This window comes from Eucyclogobius newberryi, unplaced genomic scaffold (assembly GCF_026437365.1).
Source record: "Eucyclogobius newberryi isolate DKJ021-1_F unplaced genomic scaffold, fEucNew1.0.hap1 SCAF_10, whole genome shotgun sequence".
NCBI lineage: Eukaryota > Metazoa > Chordata > Actinopteri > Gobiiformes > Gobiidae > Eucyclogobius > Eucyclogobius newberryi.
Window position 1 is genome coordinate 36,166,550 of NW_027315724.1, and position 22,836 is coordinate 36,189,385.

At 59.8% G+C, this 22,836-nt stretch overlaps 1 protein-coding gene across 1 annotated transcript in view; it reads left to right on the forward strand.

Moving 5' to 3' along the window:
- The first annotated feature begins 3,482 nt into the window (after positions 1-3,482).
- Positions 3,483-22,836, forward strand: part of bcas3 (BCAS3 microtubule associated cell migration factor) — a 244,269-nt gene continuing 224,915 nt past the window's right edge. The window contains exons 1-5 of the mRNA XM_072457138.1: positions 3,483-3,543; positions 16,594-16,683; positions 17,394-17,448; positions 17,570-17,645; positions 18,021-18,127. Coding sequence (XP_072313239.1) covers positions 16,613-16,683; positions 17,394-17,448; positions 17,570-17,645; positions 18,021-18,127 — 309 coding nt within the window. The 5' untranslated portion in view covers positions 3,483-3,543; positions 16,594-16,612. The remainder of the gene's footprint in view (positions 3,544-16,593; positions 16,684-17,393; positions 17,449-17,569; positions 17,646-18,020; positions 18,128-22,836) is intronic.

The following is a 22,836-nucleotide window of genomic DNA, read 5'->3' on the forward strand; positions in this document are numbered from 1 at the left end:
CTGCAAGTAACCAAGAAGTGTACCAACCATTCGCATTGAAAGATCTAGAAGGGCTGATGTTAAAATTGCCCGAACTGACACAAGGTGCTCCGGCCTTCCTCAGAGCGTTGACCACGAATACAGCGGGAGAAACACTTTGCTGGGGAGATGTGTCTGCAATTTCTTATAAGAGCCACAGATGAGAATACGGCGGCCAGGATCCGTTCTGAAGTATCCAAACAGATTCATGCTCCAGTTAGAGCATCCACATCATTTGCCACCATAAAGCCTCAGTTACTCAGGTACTTAAAGGAATGTATCCCACCTGCCTTCCTGACGCACTGTTGGCTCTGGGAATGAAACATGATGAAGACTACTTTACATATAAGCAAAGAGCTAAAGCACAGTTCCATGATGCAACTGGAGAGCCCATACAACCTGGTACTGGCAACACTCTCATGTTCTTTTCTACTCTGGTGAAAGGACTACCTAAAGGGGTCCAGGATCATTTGACTGATGTTGTTGGTCTTTACTCAAAGACAGAAAAAGAGTTTGATGCCAACTGCCAACATCACGTTGCAAAGTAAAAGGAAAAAAAGGGACGAAATGAGGATTGTGGAAAAAATGAAAATGGCAAAGATCAAATTACAACTCAAAAAGCTCCAAGAAGAGGTGAATGATAAAAAGAAGCAAAATAAGTCTGCCAAGGTAATGACTGCGGCAACAGAAGAGACTCCAGTGTCAGACAGTGCCCAACTGATTGCTATGGCGGTTAAAATAGTCCTGGGACAAGTACAACCCACTATGACACAACCACAGGAAGTCCCATCCGCCACAGGACCAAAGAACAACACACCTGCTTCAGAAATCATCTACAATCAAGGACATGAACGTAACACATTCTCTCATGGAAGAGGACGTGGGGCAGGAGCTGGAAGAGGACAAAACAGGTTCAGTGTGACTCCTGATCAGTGCTTGAACTGCTTTGGAACTGGACATTGGGTTCGAGACTGCCCCATAGGGCAAACACAAAGAGGTCAACACCAAATGGCCCCAAACCAACCTGGCCAATTTCAAAGACCTCAAATGATGAATATGAGCCAACACATGTCAAGCCAGAATCATCTACCACCACCCTTGCCCCTTGAGGTCTCCCTGGTTATACCACATCTTTGGGCCTTGGGCTGGCACTGTTTCTGTTTTTCACCAATATTATTGTTATTGCCTGTGTATTGATTATGATTGGATTCTGTGCTGTCTTAGATCACGTATAGAACGCTTGATTGCATCTGCTCTTACTAGACAACCTGCTTATCTTTTGACCCTGATTACACACGCTATTACTCGAACACAAATCTAACTCTGATAGTGACAAGACTCCTATACTTTTTTTCCAGAATCTGACTAATCTGATTACTACATCCCACCATGTGTTTACGCTAACGGGGGATGCTCCTTGTCTCACACCAATTTGTATTAAACGTTTTTTAAGGATTTGCTTGATTATATAATGATTTAATTTGATTTTTAAACATTTAATATGTTTTTGGGGGGTTTACGTTCTATTATTTTGTGAGGTTGCGTCTGGCGCCTCTTTAGTGTGATCACATGTGGATGTGATCAAAAGGGGGAATTGTGGATATTGATCAAATTATTGTCAAGTCTGTGTCCTATTTATCATGAGTCAAGACGATCTTGCTGCATATGGGTCACAATGAACTATTCTGTGTATTTTAACTATTCTGTGTATTTTCTAATCATCTGTGGACTAGTCTAAACAATCTTAAAGCGGACGTCATAGCGAAGGTCAGGCCATGTTTATCAGACCCAAGCAACAGCGATATAAGACACAGCTAATTCTTGTGACGGGTCGAATCTCAGCTGCAAGACGAACAACATGCTGCTGTTTTGCCTGTTTTTCCCTGTTTCATCAAATAAAGACTTTGAGAACGATCTTCGCCTCTCGCAGTCTGTATAGACTAAACTTCGACACGTTCTAAATAATGTAAAAAGATTCACCTCTTCACTGCACAACACAAAAAGCAGTAAAACGTCCAGCGCAGTGACTGACCTTTAATACTGACGCTTTGAGTCGCTTTTTGTTGCCCACATTTTTTTAGTTTTTAGTTTATTAAACACCAAATATAGAACGTGGCCAAAGAACACGACACCTCGTCTGCGTCCTCGTCTGCGTCCTCGTCTGCGTCCTCTGCGTCCTCGTCTGCGTGCTCGTCTGCGTCCTCGTCTGCGTCCTCGTGCTCGTCCTTGTCTGTGTCCTCGTCAGCGTCCTCGTCTATGTCGTCTGTGTCCTCGTCTATATCGCCTGCGTCCTCATCTGCGTCCTCGTCTGTGTCCTCGTCTATGTCGTCTGTGTCCTGGTCTGCGTCCTGGTCTGCGTCCTCGTCTGTGTCCTCGTCTATGTCGTCTGTGTCCTGGTTTGCGTCCTGGTCTGCGTCCTGGTCTACGTCCTGGTCTGCGTCCTGGTCTGCGTCCTGGTCTGCGTCCTCGTCCGCGTCTGCGTCCTCGTCTATGTCGTCTGCGTCCTCGTCTGCGTCCTTGTCTGTGTTCTCGTCTGCTTCCTCGTCTGCGTCCTCTGCGTCCTTGTCTGCGTGCTCGTCCGCGTCCCCGTCCGCGTCCTCGTCCGCGTCCTCGTCTGCGTCCTCGTCTATGTGGTCTGTGTCCTCGCACACAACACCAACCTGAAGGTTCAGGAGAGGATGAGCCGCGCCTCACACATTCTCACAAGTTTGCAGTGATGAGAAGAGAAATGACATGGAAACATAAGCCTCTGCTGCTTTCATGTCCTGGGGGTGGAGCCTATTTGCAGGAAACACGTGACTCAATCAAAACAATAACAGTGGGATCAGCTGATACTGGAATAAATACAATATAACACCGAAGAGCTTTATCTCAAAATTACGTGATAATAACATACATAAATGATCAAATTCATATAAATAAAATGTTATGAAATTCAGTACACAAAAATGCAATGTTTTAAAAGTCAGTGGATAATAATACGATGCTTTGAAATGTGTTGAAATGCAGTGTATTAAAAATTATAATAAAAAACTGTGTCAATAAAATACAAATTCTGGGATTTAAAACGATAAAATAACCTTGATGGATTGTTAACGTATAATAAATAAGTGTAAGTATAATAAATACTATAATTTAACATAAAACATGTGTTAATACCTGTAATATTAGTCATGGATTTATTCCCATTTTATCAACAACTAACATAGAAATGAACATAAATGACCGAAAACAGAACAACAATAGAAGAAATGGTTTAATACGCAAACAAATTAGACAAAAAAATCCATAAAATAGCCAAGTAAAAAGGTCAAAACACAGAAGAGACAAAACTAGGCTTTCAAAACAAAGGACGTTGTCTACGCGCGCTCTGATTGGCTGCGGCGGCTCAGATCTAGTTCCGCATTTCTCGCCTGGTTTGTTTGTGTCGGGATCTCCGTTATTCCTCCGCCGCAGTCTGCGCCGCCGGCACCGTCCTACGCGTGGTTTTGTGAGGATATAAACGTGTCACTTTTAACACTAAAAGTAGGTCCCGCGGGTTTCCTTTTTAACGTCAGCGTTTTTCACAATAACGTCAGTTTTGTCGGCTAATGCTAACACGCTAGCCACAGGATCCGTGTCGAGCCACAGTCACTTTAGCGACAGATTAGCGACGCTATTCGGACTTGACAGCTGTTTTTACGCGTTTCCCAATAAAACACGTTGTTCTGTGTTGTCATAACCACGTGGATTCACGCGTTTTTTCTGTATAAACGCGTCATTGTTGTTTACAGAGCTGTGGAGAGGCTAAAAACAGTAGCATGTGCGTGTGATTTGTGTCGTATCGCCTCTTTTCACACGTGATCCAGCCCAAAATATAGAGGGAAAAAATGGAGTGACGTTGGAGAAATGTGGTTTCACCGGCACATGGTTCACATCACGTGGAGAGACCGCAGAACAAGCAAAGACAGAACAACTAACAAAAGAAAGATGGATTTTTTGTCCATTCCGTGCGTGACCAGTGGTGCAAGAGGGTCAAAGGTCACAACATCATGATAACAACCTGACCGTGTACGCCAACACGGGGAGGACGCGCAGACACGGGGAGGACGCGCAGACACGGGGAGGACGCGCAGTCAAGGGGAGGACGCGCAGACACGGGGAGGACGCGCAGACACGGGGAGGACGCGCAGACACGGGGAGGACGCGCAGTCAAGGGGAGGACGCGCAGTCAAGGGGAGGACGCGCAGACACGGGGAGGACGCGCAGACACGGGGAGGACGCGCAGACACGGGGAGGACGCGCAGTCAAGGGGAGGACGCGCAGACACGGGGAGGACGCGCAGACACGGGGAGGACGCGCAGACACGGGGAGGACGCGCAGTCAAGGGGAGGACGCGCAGACACGGGGAGGACGCGCAGACACGGGGAGGACGCGCAGACACGGGGAGGACGCGCAGTCAAGGGGAGGACGCGCAGTCAAGGGGAGGACGCGCAGACACGGGGAGGACGCGCAGACACGGGGAGGACGCGCAGACACGGGGAGGACGCGCAGTCAAGGGGAGGACGCGCAGACACGGGGAGGACGCGCAGACACGGGGAGGACGCGCAGACACGGGGAGGACGCGCAGTCAAGGGGAGGACGCGCAGTCAAGGGGAGGACGCGCAGACACGGGGAGGACGCGCAGACACGGGGAGGACGCGCAGACACGGGGAGGACGCGCAGACACGGGGAGGACGCGCAGTCAAGGGGAGGACGCGCAGACACGGGGAGGACGCGCAGACACGGGGAGGACGCGCAGACACGGGGAGGACGCGCAGTCAAGGGGAGGACGCGCAGACACGGGGAGGACGCGCAGACAAGGGGAGGACGCGCAGACACGGGGAGGACGCGCAGACACGGGGAGGACGCGCAGACACGGGCAGGACGCGCAGACACGGGGAGGACGCGCAGTCAAGGGGAGGACGCGCAGACACGGGGAGGACGCGCAGTCAAGGGGAGGACGCGCAGACACGGGGAGGACGCGCAGACACGGGCAGGACGCGCAGACACGGGGAGGACGCGCAGTCAAGGGGAGGACGCGCAGACACGGGGAGGACGCGCAGACACGGGGAGGACGCGCAGTCAAGGGGAGGACGCGCAGACACGGGGAGGACGCGCAGACACGGGGAGGACGCGCAGTCAAGGGGAGGACGCGCAGTCAAGGGGAGGACGCGCAGACACGGGGAGGACGCGCAGACACGGGGAGGACGCGCAGACACGGGGAGGACGCGCAGACACGGGGAGGACGCGCAGTCAAGGGGAGGACGCGCAGACACGGGGAGGACGCGCAGACACGGGGAGGACGCGCAGACACGGGGAGGACGCGCAGTCAAGGGGAGGACGCGCAGACACGGGGAGGACGCGCAGACAAGGGGAGGACGCGCAGACACGGGGAGGACGCGCAGACACGGGGAGGACGCGCAGACACGGGCAGGACGCGCAGACACGGGGAGGACGCGCAGTCAAGGGGAGGACGCGCAGACACGGGGAGGACGCGCAGTCAAGGGGAGGACGCGCAGACACGGGGAGGACGCGCAGACACGGGCAGGACGCGCAGACACGGGGAGGACGCGCAGTCAAGGGGAGGACGCGCAGACACGGGGAGGACGCGCAGACACGGGGAGGACGCGCAGTCAAGGGGAGGACGCGCAGACACGGGGAGGACGCGCAGACACGGGGAGGACGCGCAGTCAAGGGGAGGACGCGCAGTCAAGGGGAGGACGCGCAGACACGGGGAGGACGCGCAGACACGGGGAGGACGCGCAGACACGGGGAGGACGCGCAGACACGGGGAGGACGCGCAGTCAAGGGGAGGACGCGCAGACACGGGGAGGACGCGCAGACACGGGGAGGACGCGCAGACACGGGGAGGACGCGCAGTCAAGGGGAGGACGCGCAGACACGGGGAGGACGCGCAGACAAGGGGAGGACGCGCAGACACGGGGAGGACGCGCAGACACGGGGAGGACGCGCAGACACGGGCAGGACGCGCAGACACGGGGAGGACGCGCAGTCAAGGGGAGGACGCGCAGACACGGGGAGGACGCGCAGTCAAGGGGAGGACGCGCAGACACGGGGAGGACGCGCAGACACGGGCAGGACGCGCAGACACGGGGAGGACGCGCAGTCAAGGGGAGGACGCGCAGACACGGGGAGGACGCGCAGACACGGGGAGGACGCGCAGACACGGGGAGGACGCGCAGTCAAGGGGAGGACGCGCAGACACGGGGAGGACGCGCAGACAAGGGGAGGACGCGCAGACACGGGGAGGACGCGCAGACACGGGGAGGACGCGCAGACACGGGGAGGACGCGCAGACACGGGGAGGACGCGCAGACACGGGGAGGACGCGCAGTCAAGGGGAGGACGCGCAGACACGGGGAGGACGCGCAGACACGGGGAGGACGCGCAGACACGGGGAGGACGCGCAGTCAAGGGGAGGACGCGCAGACACGGGGAGGACGCGCAGACAAGGGGAGGACGCGCAGACACGGGGAGGACGCGCAGACACGGGGAGGACGCGCAGACACGGGGAGGACGCGCAGACACGGGCAGGACGCGCAGACACGGGGAGGACGCGCAGTCAAGGGGAGGACGCGCAGACAAGGGGAGGACGCGCAGACACGGGTAGGACGCAAAGGGGAGGATGCGCAGACACGGGGAGGACGCGCAGTCAAGGGGAGGACGCGCAGACAAGGGGAGGACGCGCAGACACGGGTAGGACGCAAAGGGGAGGATGCGCAGACACGGGGAGGACGCGCAGACACGGGGAGGACGCGCAGACACGGGGAGGACGCGCAGACAAGGGGAGGACGCGCAGACACGGGGAGGACGCGCAGACAAGGGGAGGACGCGCAGACACGGGGAGGACGCGCAGACACGGGGAGGACGCGCAGACACGGGGAGGACGCGCAGACAAGGGGAGGACGCGCAGACACGGGGAGGACGCGCAGACAAGGGGAGGACGCGCAGACACGGGGAGGACGCGCAGACAAGGGGAGGACGCGCAGACACGGGGAGGACGCGCAGACACGGGGAGGACGCGCAGACACGGGCAGGACGCGCAGACACGGGGAGGACGCGCAGTCAAGGGGAGGACGCGCAGACAAGGGGAGGACGCGCAGACACGGGGAGGACGCAAAGGGGAGGATGCGCAGACACGGGGAGGACGCGCAGACACGGGGAGGACGCGCAGACACGGGGAGGACGCGCAGTCAAGGGGAGGACGCGCAGACAAGGGGAGGACGCGCAAACACGGGTAGGACGCAAAGGGGAGGATGCGCAGACACGGGGAGGACGCGCAGACACGGGGAGGACGCGCAGACACGGGGAGGACGCGCAGACAAGGGGAGGACGCGCAGACACGGGGAGGACGCGCAGACAAGGGGAGGACGCGCAGACACGGAGAGGACGCGCAGACACGGGGAGGACGCGCAGACACGGGGAGGACGCGCAGACACGGGGAGGACGCGCAGACACGGGGAGGACGCGCAGACAAGGGGAGGACGCGCAGACACGGGGAGGACGCGCAGACACGGGGAGGACGCGCAGACACGGGCAGGACGCGCAGACACGGGGAGGACGCGCAGTCAAGGGGAGGACGCGCAGACAAGGGGAGGACGCGCAGACACGGGTAGGACGCAAAGGGGAGGATGCGCAGACACGGGGAGGACGCGCAGACAAGGGGAGGACGCGCAGACACGGGGAGGACGCGCAGACAAGGGGAGGACGCGCAGACACGGGGAGGACGCGCAGACACGGGGAGGACGCGCAGACAAGGGGAGGACGCGAAGACAAGGGGAGGACGCGCAGACACGGGGAGGACGCGCAGACACGGGGAGGACGCGCAGACACGGGGAGGACGCGCAGACACGGGGAGGACGCGCAGACACGGGGAGGACGCGCAGACACGGGGAGGACGCGCAGTCAAGGGGAGGACGCGCAGACACGGGGAGGACGCGCAGACACGGGGAGGACGCGCAGACACGGGGAGGACGCGCAGTCAAGGGGAGGACGCGCAGACAAGGGGAGGACGCGCAGACACGGGTAGGACGCAAAGGGGAGGATGCGCAGACACGGGGAGGACGCGCAGACAAGGGGAGGACGCGCAGACACGGGGAGGACGCGCAGACAAGGGGAGGACGCGTAGACAAGGGGAGGACGCGCAGACAAGGGGAGGACGCGCAGACACGGGGAGGACGCGCAGACACGGGGAGGACGCGCAGACACGGGGAGGACGCGCAGACAAGGGGAGGACGCGCAAACACGGGGAGGACGCGCAGACAAGGGGAGGACGCGCAGACAAGGGGAGGACGCGCAGACAAGGGGAGGACGCGCAGACACGGGGAGGACGCGCAGACACGGGGAGGACGCGCAGACACGGGGAGGACGCGCAGACAAGGGGAGGACGCGCAGACAAGGGGAGGACGCGCAGACACGGGGAGGACGCGCAGACACGGGGAGGACGCGCAGACAAGGGGAGGACGCTTAGACACGGGGAGGACGCGCAGACAAGGGGAGGACGCTTAGACACGGGGAGGACGCGCAGACAAGGGGAGGACGCGCAGACACGGGGAGGACGCGCAGACACGGGGAGGACGCGCAGACACGGGGAGGACGCGCAGACACGGGCAGGACGCGCAGACACGGGGAGGACGCGCAGTCAAGGGGAGGACGCGCAGACAAGGGGAGGACGCGCAGACACGGGTAGGACGCAAAGGGGAGGATGCGCAGACACGGGGAGGACGCGCAGACAAGGGGAGGACGCGCAGACATGGGGAGGACGCGCAGACAAGGGGAGGACGCGCAGACACGGGGAGGACGCGCAGACACGGGGAGGACGCGCAGACAAGGGGAGGACGCGCAGACAAGGGGAGGACGCGCAGACAAGGGGAGGACGCGCAGACACGGGGAGGACGCGCAGTCAAGGGGAGGACGCGCAGACACGGGGAGGACGCGCAGACACGGGGAGGACGCGCAGTCAAGGGGAGGACGCGCAGACAAGGGGAGGACGCGCAGACACGGGTAGGACGCAAAGGGGAGGATGCGCAGACACGGGGAGGACGCGCAGACAAGGGGAGGACGCGCAGACACGGGGAGGACGCGCAGACAAGGGGAGGACGCGCAGACAAGGGGAGGACGCGCAGACAAGGGGAGGACGCGCAGACACAGGGAGGACGCGCAGACACGGGGAGGACGCGCAGACACGGGGAGGACGCGCAGACAAGGGGAGGACGCGCAGACACGGGGAGGACGCGCAGACACGGGGAGGACGCGCAGTCAAGGGGAGGACGCGCAGACACGGGGAGGACGCGCAGACACGGGGAGGACGCGCAGACACGGGGAGGACGCGCAGTCAAGGGGAGGACGCGCAGACAAGGGGAGGACGCGCAGACACGGGTAGGACGCAAAGGGGAGGATGCGCAGACACGGGGAGGACGCGCAGACAAGGGGAGGACGCGCAGACACGGGGAGGACGCGCAGACAAGGGGAGGACGCGCAGACAAGGGGAGGACGCGCAGACAAGGGGAGGACGCGCAGACACGGGGAGGACGCGCAGACAAGGGGAGGACGCGCAGACACGGGGAGGACGCGCAGACAAGGGGAGGACGCGCAGACACGGGGAGGACGCAAAGGGGAGGATGCGCAGACACGGGGAGGACGCGCAGACACGGGGAGGACGCGCAGACACGGGGAGGACGCGCAGTCAAGGGGAGGACGCGCAGACAAGGGGAGGACGCGCAAACACGGGTAGGACGCAAAGGGGAGGATGCGCAGACACGGGGAGGACGCGCAGACACGGGGAGGACGCGCAGACACGGGGAGGACGCGCAGACAAGGGGAGGACGCGCAGACACGGGGAGGACGCGCAGACAAGGGGAGGACGCGCAGACACGGAGAGGACGCGCAGACACGGGGAGGACGCGCAGACACGGGGAGGACGCGCAGACACGGGGAGGACGCGCAGACACGGGGAGGACGCGCAGACAAGGGGAGGACGCGCAGACACGGGGAGGACGCGCAGACACGGGGAGGACGCGCAGACACGGGCAGGACGCGCAGACACGGGGAGGACGCGCAGTCAAGGGGAGGACGCGCAGACAAGGGGAGGACGCGCAGACACGGGTAGGACGCAAAGGGGAGGATGCGCAGACACGGGGAGGACGCGCAGACAAGGGGAGGACGCGCAGACACGGGGAGGACGCGCAGACAAGGGGAGGACGCGCAGACACGGGGAGGACGCGCAGACACGGGGAGGACGCGCAGACAAGGGGAGGACGCGAAGACAAGGGGAGGACGCGCAGACACGGGGAGGACGCGCAGACACGGGGAGGACGCGCAGACACGGGGAGGACGCGCAGACACGGGGAGGACGCGCAGACACGGGGAGGACGCGCAGACACGGGGAGGACGCGCAGTCAAGGGGAGGACGCGCAGACACGGGGAGGACGCGCAGACACGGGGAGGACGCGCAGACACGGGGAGGACGCGCAGTCAAGGGGAGGACGCGCAGACAAGGGGAGGACGCGCAGACACGGGTAGGACGCAAAGGGGAGGATGCGCAGACACGGGGAGGACGCGCAGACAAGGGGAGGACGCGCAGACACGGGGAGGACGCGCAGAAAAGGGGAGGACGCGCAGACAAGGGGAGGACGCGCAGACAAGGGGAGGACGCGCAGACACGGGTAGGACGCAAAGGGGAGGATGCGCAGACACGGGGAGGACGCGCAGACAAGGGGAGGACGCGCAGACACGGGGAGGACGCGCAGACAAGGGGAGGACGCGCAGACACGGGGAGGACGCGCAGACAAGGGGAGGACGCGCAGACACGGGGAGGACGCGCAGACACAGGGAGGACGCGCAGACACGGGGAGGACGCGCAGACACGGGGAGGACGCGCAGACACGGGCAGGACGCGCAGACACGGGGAGGACGCGCAGTCAAGGGGAGGACGCGCAGACAAGGGGAGGACGCGCAGACACGGGTAGGACGCAAAGGGGAGGATGCGCAGACACGGGGAGGACGCGCAGACAAGGGGAGGACGCGCAGACACGGGGAGGACGCGCAGACAAGGGGAGGACGCGCAGACACGGGGAGGACGCGCAGACACGGGGAGGACGCGCAGACAAGGGGAGGACGCGAAGACAAGGGGAGGACGCGCAGACACGGGGAGGACGCGCAGACACGGGGAGGACGCGCAGACAAGGGGAGGACGCGCAGACACGGGGAGGACGCGCAGACACGGGGAGGACGCGCAGACACGGGCAGGACGCGCAGACACGGGGAGGACGCGCAGTCAAGGGGAGGACGCGCAGACACGGGTAGGACGCAAAGGGGAGGATGCGCAGACACGGGGAGGACGCGCAGACAAGGGGAGGACGCGCAGACACGGGGAGGACGCGCAGTCAAGGGGAGGACGCGCAGACACGGGGAGGACGCGCAGACACGGGGAGGACGCGCAGACACGGGGAGGACGCGCAGACACGGGGAGGACGCGCAGACACGGGGAGGACGCGCAGTCAAGGGGAGGACGCGCAGACAAGGGGAGGACGCGCAGACACGGGTAGGACGCAAAGGGGAGGATGCGCAGACACGGGGAGGACGCGCAGACAAGGGGAGGACGCGCAGACACGGGGAGGACGCGCAGACAAGGGGAGGACGCGCAGACAAGGGGAGGACGCGCAGACAAGGGGAGGACGCGCAGACACAGGGAGGACGCGCAGACACGGGGAGGACGCGCAGACACGGGGAGGACGCGCAGACAAGGGGAGGACGCGCAGACACGGGGAGGACGCGCAGACACGGGGAGGACGCGCAGACACGGGGAGGACGCGCAGTCAAGGGGAGGACGCGCAGACACGGGGAGGACGCGCAGACACGGGGAGGACGCGCAGTCAAGGGGAGGACGCGCAGACAAGGGGAGGACGCGCAGACACGGGTAGGACGCAAAGGGGAGGATGCGCAGACACGGGGAGGACGCGCAGACAAGGGGAGGACGCGCAGACACGGGGAGGACGCGCAGACAAGGGGAGGACGCGCAGACAAGGGGAGGACGCGCAGACAAGGGGAGGACGCGCAGACACAGGGAGGACGCGCAGACACGGGGAGGACGCGCAGACACGGGGAGGACGCGCAGACAAGGGGAGGACGCGCAGACACGGGGAGGACGCGCAGACACGGGGAGGACGCGCAGTCAAGGGGAGGACGCGCAGACACGGGGAGGACGCGCAGACACGGGGAGGACGCGCAGACACGGGGAGGACGCGCAGTCAAGGGGAGGACGCGCAGACAAGGGGAGGACGCGCAGACACGGGTAGGACGCAAAGGGGAGGATGCGCAGACACGGGGAGGACGCGCAGACAAGGGGAGGACGCGCAGACACGGGGAGGACGCGCAGACAAGGGGAGGACGCGCAGACAAGGGGAGGACGCGCAGACAAGGGGAGGACGCGCAGACACGGGGAGGACGCGCAGACAAGGGGAGGACGCGCAGACACGGGGAGGACGCGCAGACAAGGGGAGGACGCGCAGACACGGGGAGGACGCAAAGGGGAGGATGCGCAGACACGGGGAGGACGCGCAGACACGGGGAGGACGCGCAGACACGGGGAGGACGCGCAGTCAAGGGGAGGACGCGCAGACAAGGGGAGGACGCGCAAACACGGGTAGGACGCAAAGGGGAGGATGCGCAGACACGGGGAGGACGCGCAGACACGGGGAGGACGCGCAGACACGGGGAGGACGCGCAGACAAGGGGAGGACGCGCAGACACGGGGAGGACGCGCAGACAAGGGGAGGACGCGCAGACACGGAGAGGACGCGCAGACACGGGGAGGACGCGCAGACACGGGGAGGACGCGCAGACACGGGGAGGACGCGCAGACACGGGGAGGACGCGCAGACAAGGGGAGGACGCGCAGACACGGGGAGGACGCGCAGACACGGGGAGGACGCGCAGACACGGGCAGGACGCGCAGACACGGGGAGGACGCGCAGTCAAGGGGAGGACGCGCAGACAAGGGGAGGACGCGCAGACACGGGTAGGACGCAAAGGGGAGGATGCGCAGACACGGGGAGGACGCGCAGACAAGGGGAGGACGCGCAGACACGGGGAGGACGCGCAGACAAGGGGAGGACGCGCAGACACGGGGAGGACGCGCAGACACGGGGAGGACGCGCAGACAAGGGGAGGACGCGAAGACAAGGGGAGGACGCGCAGACACGGGGAGGACGCGCAGACACGGGGAGGACGCGCAGACACGGGGAGGACGCGCAGACACGGGGAGGACGCGCAGACACGGGGAGGACGCGCAGACACGGGGAGGACGCGCAGTCAAGGGGAGGACGCGCAGACACGGGGAGGACGCGCAGACACGGGGAGGACGCGCAGACACGGGGAGGACGCGCAGTCAAGGGGAGGACGCGCAGACAAGGGGAGGACGCGCAGACACGGGTAGGACGCAAAGGGGAGGATGCGCAGACACGGGGAGGACGCGCAGACAAGGGGAGGACGCGCAGACACGGGGAGGACGCGCAGAAAAGGGGAGGACGCGCAGACAAGGGGAGGACGCGCAGACAAGGGGAGGACGCGCAGACACGGGTAGGACGCAAAGGGGAGGATGCGCAGACACGGGGAGGACGCGCAGACAAGGGGAGGACGCGCAGACACGGGGAGGACGCGCAGACAAGGGGAGGACGCGCAGACACGGGGAGGACGCGCAGACAAGGGGAGGACGCGCAGACACGGGGAGGACGCGCAGACACAGGGAGGACGCGCAGACACGGGGAGGACGCGCAGACACGGGGAGGACGCGCAGACACGGGCAGGACGCGCAGACACGGGGAGGACGCGCAGTCAAGGGGAGGACGCGCAGACAAGGGGAGGACGCGCAGACACGGGTAGGACGCAAAGGGGAGGATGCGCAGACACGGGGAGGACGCGCAGACAAGGGGAGGACGCGCAGACACGGGGAGGACGCGCAGACAAGGGGAGGACGCGCAGACACGGGGAGGACGCGCAGACACGGGGAGGACGCGCAGACAAGGGGAGGACGCGAAGACAAGGGGAGGACGCGCAGACACGGGGAGGACGCGCAGACACGGGGAGGACGCGCAGACAAGGGGAGGACGCGCAGACACGGGGAGGACGCGCAGACACGGGGAGGACGCGCAGACACGGGCAGGACGCGCAGACACGGGGAGGACGCGCAGTCAAGGGGAGGACGCGCAGACACGGGTAGGACGCAAAGGGGAGGATGCGCAGACACGGGGAGGACGCGCAGACAAGGGGAGGACGCGCAGACACGGGGAGGACGCGCAGACAAGGGGAGGACGCGTAGACAAGGGGAGGACGCGCAGACAAGGGGAGGACGCGCAGACACGGGGAGGACGCGCAGACACGGGGAGGACGCGCAGACACGGGGAGGACGCGCAGACAAGGGGAGGACGCGCAAACACGGGGAGGACGCGCAGACAAGGGGAGGACGCGCAGACAAGGGGAGGACGCGCAGACAAGGGGAGGACGCGCAGACACGGGGAGGACGCGCAGACACGGGGAGGACGCGCAGACACGGGGAGGACGCGCAGACAAGGGGAGGACGCGCAGACAAGGGGAGGACGCGCAGACACGGGGAGGACGCGCAGACACGGGGAGGACGCGCAGACAAGGGGAGGACGCTTAGACACGGGGAGGACGCGCAGACAAGGGGAGGACGCTTAGACACGGGGAGGACGCGCAGACAAGGGGAGGACGCGCAGACACGGGGAGGACGCGCAGACACGGGGAGGACGCGCAGACACGGGGAGGACGCGCAGACACGGGGAGGACGCGCAGACACGGGCAGGACGCGCAGACACGGGGAGGACGCGCAGTCAAGGGGAGGACGCGCAGACAAGGGGAGGACGCGCAGACACGGGTAGGACGCAAAGGGGAGGATGCGCAGACACGGGGAGGACGCGCAGACAAGGGGAGGACGCGCAGACATGGGGAGGACGCGCAGACAAGGGGAGGACGCGCAGACACGGGGAGGACGCGCAGACACGGGGAGGACGCGCAGACAAGGGGAGGACGCGCAGACAAGGGGAGGACGCGCAGACAAGGGGAGGACGCGCAGACACGGGGAGGACGCGCAGTCAAGGGGAGGACGCGCAGACACGGGGAGGACGCGCAGACACGGGGAGGACGCGCAGTCAAGGGGAGGACGCGCAGACAAGGGGAGGACGCGCAGACACGGGTAGGACGCAAAGGGGAGGATGCGCAGACACGGGGAGGACGCGCAGACAAGGGGAGGACGCGCAGACACGGGGAGGACGCGCAGACAAGGGGAGGACGCGCAGACAAGGGGAGGACGCGCAGACAAGGGGAGGACGCGCAGACACAGGGAGGACGCGCAGACACGGGGAGGACGCGCAGACACGGGGAGGACGCGCAGACAAGGGGAGGACGCGCAGACACGGGGAGGACGCGCAGACACGGGGAGGACGCGCAGTCAAGGGGAGGACGCGCAGACACGGGGAGGACGCGCAGACACGGGGAGGACACGCAGACACGGGGAGGACGCGCAGTCAAGGGGAGGACGCGCAGACAAGGGGAGGACGCGCAGACACGGGTAGGACGCAAAGGGGAGGATGCGCAGACACGGGGAGGACGCGCAGACAAGGGGAGGACGCGCAGACACGGGGAGGACGCGCAGACAAGGGGAGGACGCGCAGACAAGGGGAGGACGCGCAGACAAGGGGAGGACGCGCAGACACGGGGAGGACGCGCAGACAAGGGGAGGACGCGCAGACACGGGGAGGACGCGCAGACAAGGGGAGGACGCGCAGACACGGGGAGGACGCGCAGACAAGGGGAGGACGCGCAGACACGGGGAGGACGCGCAGACACAGGGAGGACGCGCAGACACGGGCAGGACGCGCAGACACGGGGAGGACGCGCAGTCAAGGGGAGGACGCGCAGACACGGGTAGGACGCAAAGGGGAGGATGCGCAGACACGGGGAGGACGCGCAGACACGGGGAGGACGCGCAGACACGGGGAGGACGCGCAGACAAGGGGAGGACGCGCAGACACGGGGAGGACGCGCAGACACGGGCAGGATGCGCAGACACGGGGAGGACGCGCAGTCAAGGGGAGGACGCGCAGACAAGGGTAGGACGCAAAGGGGAGGACGCGCAGACACGGGGAGGACGCGCAGACAAGGGGAGGACGCGCAGACAAGGGGAGGACGCGCAGACAAGGGGAGGACGCGCAGACAAGGGGAGGACGCGCAGACACGGGGAGGACGCGCAGACAAGGGGAGGACGCGCAGACAAGGGGAGAACGCGCAGACAAGGGGAGGACGCGCAGACACGGGGAGGACGCGCAGACACGGGGAGGACATGTAGACTCCACGCAGAAAGGCCCCGCACCGGCCGGGAGTCGATCCCAGGACCTTCTCGCTGTAAAGTGCAGCACTAACCACAGTGTTTTGCCTCTTTACCCACGTCTCTGTGAGTCTGCCCCGGGGCGGCCGTGGCTACGTCGTGTTGATCCTTTTCCCTCTGTTTCTCTTCAGGTCCCACGTCGGAGCGACGATGGCCACAGACTCTCCGCGCAGGCCGAGCCGCTGCGCAGGAGGCGTGGTCGTGCGAGCGCAGGCCGTCACGTAAGGACCCGTCGCACTTCTGTCTCACTTCTGTCGCGTACTTCTGTCGCGTACTTCTGTCGCGTACTTCTGTCGCGTACTTCGGAACAAACCGTGACTTTATCTTATTTTCTTAACGTTTCTGTTTGAATAGTTTGTATTGCGCGTGCAGTTTTACTGTGCTGTGCAATCAATATCACACTTTGAACCGGTGCAATAATCACATGGCAAAATCTGCAGCTACTTCGATCATGCAAACAACAACAACAGCAGCCTTTATTATTCATTCAATCATTTTCTACCACTTGTTCCTATTAGGGGTCACAGGGGTCACAGGGGTCACAGGGGTCACAGGGGTCACGGGGGTCACGGGGACTGGAGCCTCCTGCACATGTGTTATTGCTGCTCCTGCACACGTGTTCTTGCTCCTGCACACGTGTTCTTGCTCCTGCACACGTGTTCTTGCTCCTGCACACGTGTTCTTGCTCCTGCACACGTGTTCTTGCTCCTGCACACGTGTTCTTGCTCCTGCACACGTGTTCTTGCTCCTGCACACGTGTTCTTGCTCCTGCACACGTGTTCTTGCTCCTGCACACGTGTTCTTGCTCCTGCACACGTGTTCTTGCTCCTGCACACGTGTTCTTGCTCCTGCACACGTGTTCTTGCTCCTGCACACGTGTTCTTGCTCCTGCACACGTGTTATTACAGTTGCTGGTGTCCTTGTGTTGCAGGGAGCAGTCGTACATGGAGAGTGTGGTGACGTTCCTCCAGGACGTGGTTCCTCAGGTGTGTTTTCAGAAGAAGCAGAAGAAGAAGAAGAAGACTTTATGTCTTGAAGGACTTTTGAAGGTCACGTGACCTTGAACACGACAAACATGTGATCTCACCCCGTGTTTCTGTGGTTCAGGCGTACACTGGAGCGCCCCCCACTGACGAGAAGGAGAAGGTCATCTGGGTTCGCTTTGAGAAGGCCGACATCAACGGTGATTATGATCTTCACACGCAGCTGATGATTATGATATGTTTATGTTTATGATATGATTATGTTATGATATGTTTATTTTATGATTATGTTATGATATGTTATATGTTTATGATATGATTATGATTTGTTTATGTTATGATATGTGATATTATATGATTATGATATGATTACTATATGATTATGATTTATGATTATGATATGAGATATGACTATGAGATGATTATGAGATGTATTTATATATATATATATATATATATATCATAATCATAATGTGAGTATATATAGTTACAACATAAACGTCACAATAATGATCAAACGTATGCTCGTATACTCTAGTGCACGGACCAGTCTCTGACTGTTGTCTCTCTCGCAGACGTGGCTCGTAACCCTGAGTACATGGAGCTGCACAGTGGAACCACAGAGCCTCCTCTGTGCCTCATGATTGGATACTCTGACGGCCTGCAGCTCTGGAGCGTGTCTGTGAGTCCAATATGCACTGTATATATCAATATGAATAGATATAATTACTGGTCTCATGTTTATTCCACTGTTTTTGACGTAATAATCTATTGTCTGTGTTTTTGCTGAATACTCTTACATTTTGTACATTTATGTCGCTTTCTAACATTTCACTCTCAAATGTCATGTTCTTGTGCTGTTTCTGTCCGTTAGTATATTCATATATTTACATTTACTCTAATCTCTTAAACATGGTTATGCAGAGACTTATTTATTTCAGATCAAAACATGTTCGTGTCTTTCTTCTGACCTTTAGGCCGAGATATGTCAGTAATGAGGAAAGGTTCAGTAAAGGATCACACTCCTCAGCCTCCCGGGTAAGGTCTATTCCAAGGTACTGGAGAGGAGAATCCGACCGATAGTCGAACCTCGGATTCAGGAGGAGCAGAGTGGTTTTCGTCCCGGTCGTGGAACACTGGACCAGCTCTATACCCTCCATCGGGTGCTCCAGGGCTCATGGGAGTTTGCCCAACCAGTCCACGTGTGCTTTGTGGATCTGGAGAAGGCTTTCGACCGTGTCCCTCGGGGTGTCCTTTGGGGGGTGCTCCGGGAGTACGGGGTCCGGGGCCCTTTGCTCAGGGCTGTCCGGTCCCTGTCTGACCGGAGCAGGAGCTGTGTTCGCATTGCCGGCAGTAAGTCAGACCTGTTCCCAGTGCATGTTGGACTCCTCAGGGCTGCGCTTTGTCACCGGTTCTGTTCATAATTTTTATGGACAGAATTTCTAGGCGCAGTCGGGGGTCGGAGGGGGTCCGGTTTGGGGACCACAGGATCTCATCTCTGCTGTTTGCAGACGATGTTGTCCTGATGGCTCCATCAAACCCGGACCTGCAGCTGCTCTGGGACGGTTTGCAGCCGAGTGTGAAGCGGCTGGGATGAGAATCAGCACCTCCAAATCCGAGGCCATGGTTCTCGACCGGAAAAAGGTGGCTTGCCCTCTCCAGGTGGGTGGGGAGTCCTTGCCCCAAGTGAAGGAGTTCAAGTATCTTGGGGTCTTGTTCACGAGTGAGTGAAGGATGGAGCGTGAGATCGACAGGCGGATCGGTGCAGCGGCTGCAGTGATGCAGTCGCTGCATCGTGACTGTTGTGGTAAAGAGGGAGCTGAGCCGAAAGGCAAAGCTCTCTATTTACCGGTCGGTCTACGTTCTGACCTCACCTATGGTCATGAGCTTTGGGTAGTGACCGAAAGAACAAGATCGCGGATACAAGCGGTCGAAATGAGTTTCCTCCGCCGGGTGGCTGGGCGCTCCCTTAGAGATAAGGTGAGGAGCTCGGCCACACGGGGGGAGCTCGGAGTAGAGCCGCTGCTCCTCCACGTCGAGAGGAGCCAGCTGAGGTGGCTCGGGCATCTGTTCCGGATGCCTCCTGGGCGCCTCCCTCGGGAGGTGTTTCAGGCATGTCCCACCGGGAAGAGGCCCCGGGGAAGACCCAGGACACGCTGGAGAGACTATGTCTCTCGGCTGGCCTGGGAACGCCTCGGGATCCCCCCGGAGGAGTTAGAGGAAGTGTCTGGGGAGGAGGAAGTCTGGGAGTCCCTGCTCAGACTGCTGCCCCCGCGACCCGGCCCCGGATAAAGCGGTAGAAGATGGATGGATGGATGGATGTCAGTAATGAGCCTCTGATGCTCCTGAAGAGATGCGGCAAGTCACATGAGAACAGCCTCATGTAGTGCCTGTGGCAGCCACCAGAGGGAGGCAAAGAACAGCCTCATGTAGTGCCTGTGATAGCCACCAGAGGGAGGCAAAGAACAGCCTCATGTAGTGCCTATGGCAGCCACCAGAGGGAGGCAAAGAACAGCCTCATGTAGTGCCTGTGATAGCCACCAGAGAGAGGCAAAGAACAGCCTCATGTAGTGCCTGTGGCAGCCACCAGAGGGAGGCAAAGAACAGCCTCATGTAGTGCCTATGGCAGCCACCAGAGGGAGGCAAAGAACAGCCTCATGTAGTGCCTGTGGCAGCCACCAGAGGGAGGCAAAGACCACAGAATAATATCAGAGAGACCGCACTATCAAATTAGAAACAAAGTTTATTCAAGTAAATAATAATAATAATACTAATAATAAATGTTGGAGTATTTATATTATTTTCACAGTTGCGCGTCCTAAAAAAATAATCTAATTTGAGTTTATGTGTTTATTTAAATGTCCCATCGTCTTTATGGCTCGAGGACAATTCTCAGACTTCATTTCAAACACAATAACATGGATATGAATCATTTCATTATATTTCATTACAGTAACAGTTTCATGTCAAACTTCAGTCCATAATCGTGTACAATGCACAGCGGGTTCTTTGGGCCTTAGGCGGGGCACAGGGTTGCCATAGAGACGGAGACACAGACGAATGCATTCACTCTCACATTCATTCACAAGGGACAATATTGTGTTTGGCTTTTTTTTTTTTGCCTCACACATTTACTTTAGACACATGACTCTTTAGGTCTAGTTACTTTACTTTGTGCATTGTGTATTTTTGCCTTAATTAATTGACATCTGCATTTTGTAACGAGCAAAACTGAACCAGGAAACGCACAGAAACCACAGAAACCCTTGTGTTTAAACATTTGGATGAAAACACTTGTGGTTTGATGTTCGGCCACAAGAGGGAGACATTCCTCTTTGTCTCTACATTTGACCGTTTGACCTTTTGTTTGTCAGTTTGTATTCTCTGTTTTTCTGCTCGCAGCACTCGGGTTACGCTCAGAACACGTGACTCCAGAACATTCCATGAGCTGAGAAAAGAAAAACACCAAGAATAAAACCAAGAAGATGAAAAGAATACAAAAAAATACTCATCAGCACCAGATCACATGACCGCGTGACGTGAGCCCTGATTGGCTGTGGAGCGGAGGCTTCGGTTGTCAGAGTTTGTAAAATGTTGTCAAATCAAAATGTATCTGACTACCAGTCGTATCTGGCTGCGTTATTTTCCTCGATTATTGTTTCCGATTAGTCACTCGCACGCCAAAGGACCCAGGGCACCGTCCTCGAGCCCTTTCTCTTCTCCCTCTACACTGCAGACTTCAGACATGGACAGCTGTGTCCTGCAGAAGTTCTCTGACCACTCTGCCATCATCGGACTCATCACAGACGATGATGTGGAGGACAGAGGACAGAGGACTGGAGCAGGACTTTATGGAACCTCCTCCTCATCAACGCGGGGAAGACCAAGGAGATGGTGGTGGACTTCCACAGAGGCCACGCCCCCCTCACCAGTGAACATCCAGGGACGGGATAGGCCACGCCCCCCTCACCAGTGAACATCCAGGGACGGGACAGGCCACGCCCCCCTCACCAGTGAACATCCAGGGACGGGACAGGCCACGCCCCCCTCACCAGTGAACATCCAGGGACGGGACAGGCCACGCCCCCCTCACCAGTGAACATCCAGGGACGGGACAGGCCACGCCCCCCTCACCAGTGAACATCCAGGGACGGGACAGGCCACGCCCCCCTCACCAGTGAACATTGGGACATTGAGAGAGTGACTCACACAAGAACCTGGTGTTTCATCTGAACCACAAACTGGACTCATAACACAGACTGAACAGGAAGAGCCAGAGTGAGCTCCACCTCCTGAGGAGACTCAGGTCTTTTGGAGTGACAGGGCCGCTCCTGACAGGGCCGCTCCTGACAGGGCCGCTCCTGACAGGGCCGCTCCTGAAGACCTTCTCCTCCTCTGTGGTGCATCAGCTCCTGTAGGTGTGGTCTGCTGGAGCAGCAGCATCACAGAGAGGAAGAGGAAGAAGCTGGGCAAAGCTCCGTCCTGGGCTGTCCTCTGGACTCGGTGCAGGAGGTGGGGGACAGAAGGGTCCTGGCTAAACTCACATCTATGCTGGACCATGAGACTCGCCCCCTGCAGGACACTCTGTCCCCTGCAGGACACTCTGTTCCCTGCAGGACACTCTGTCCACTCTGGAGAGCAGCTTCAGTGACTGATCCACCCTCGCTGTGTGAAGGAGACGTTTCACAGTCTGTCCTTCTGCTGCTGTCACTCTAAAACAAATACTGTCATAGCCCTGTGCAATACTCTGTCATAATCATGTGCAATACTCTGTAATAACCATGTGTGTCATAATCATGTGCAATACTCTGTCATACCCATGTGCAATACTCTGTAATAACCATGTGCAATACTCTGTCAAAACCATGTGCAATACTCTGTCATAATAATGTGCAATACTCTGTCATAATCATGTGCAATACTCTGTCATAATCATGTGCAATACTCTGTCATAACCATGTGCAATACTCTGTCATAATCATGTGCAATACTCTGTCATAACCATGTGCAATACTCTGTCATAACCATGTGCAATACTCTGTAATAACCATGTGTGTCATAATCATGTGCAATACTCTGTCATACCCATGTGCAATACTCTGTAATAACCATGTGCAATACTCTGTCATAATAATGTGCAATACTCTGTCATAATAATGTGCAATACTCTGTCATATTAATGTGCAATACTCTGTCATACCCATGTGCAATACTCTGTAATAACCATGTGCAATACTCTGTCAAAACCATGTGCAATACTCTGTCATAATCATGTGTGTCATAATCATGTGCAATACTCTGTCATAATCATGTGCAATACTCTGTCATAATCATGTGCAATACTCTGTCATAACCATGTGCAATACTCTGTCATAATCATGTGCAATACTC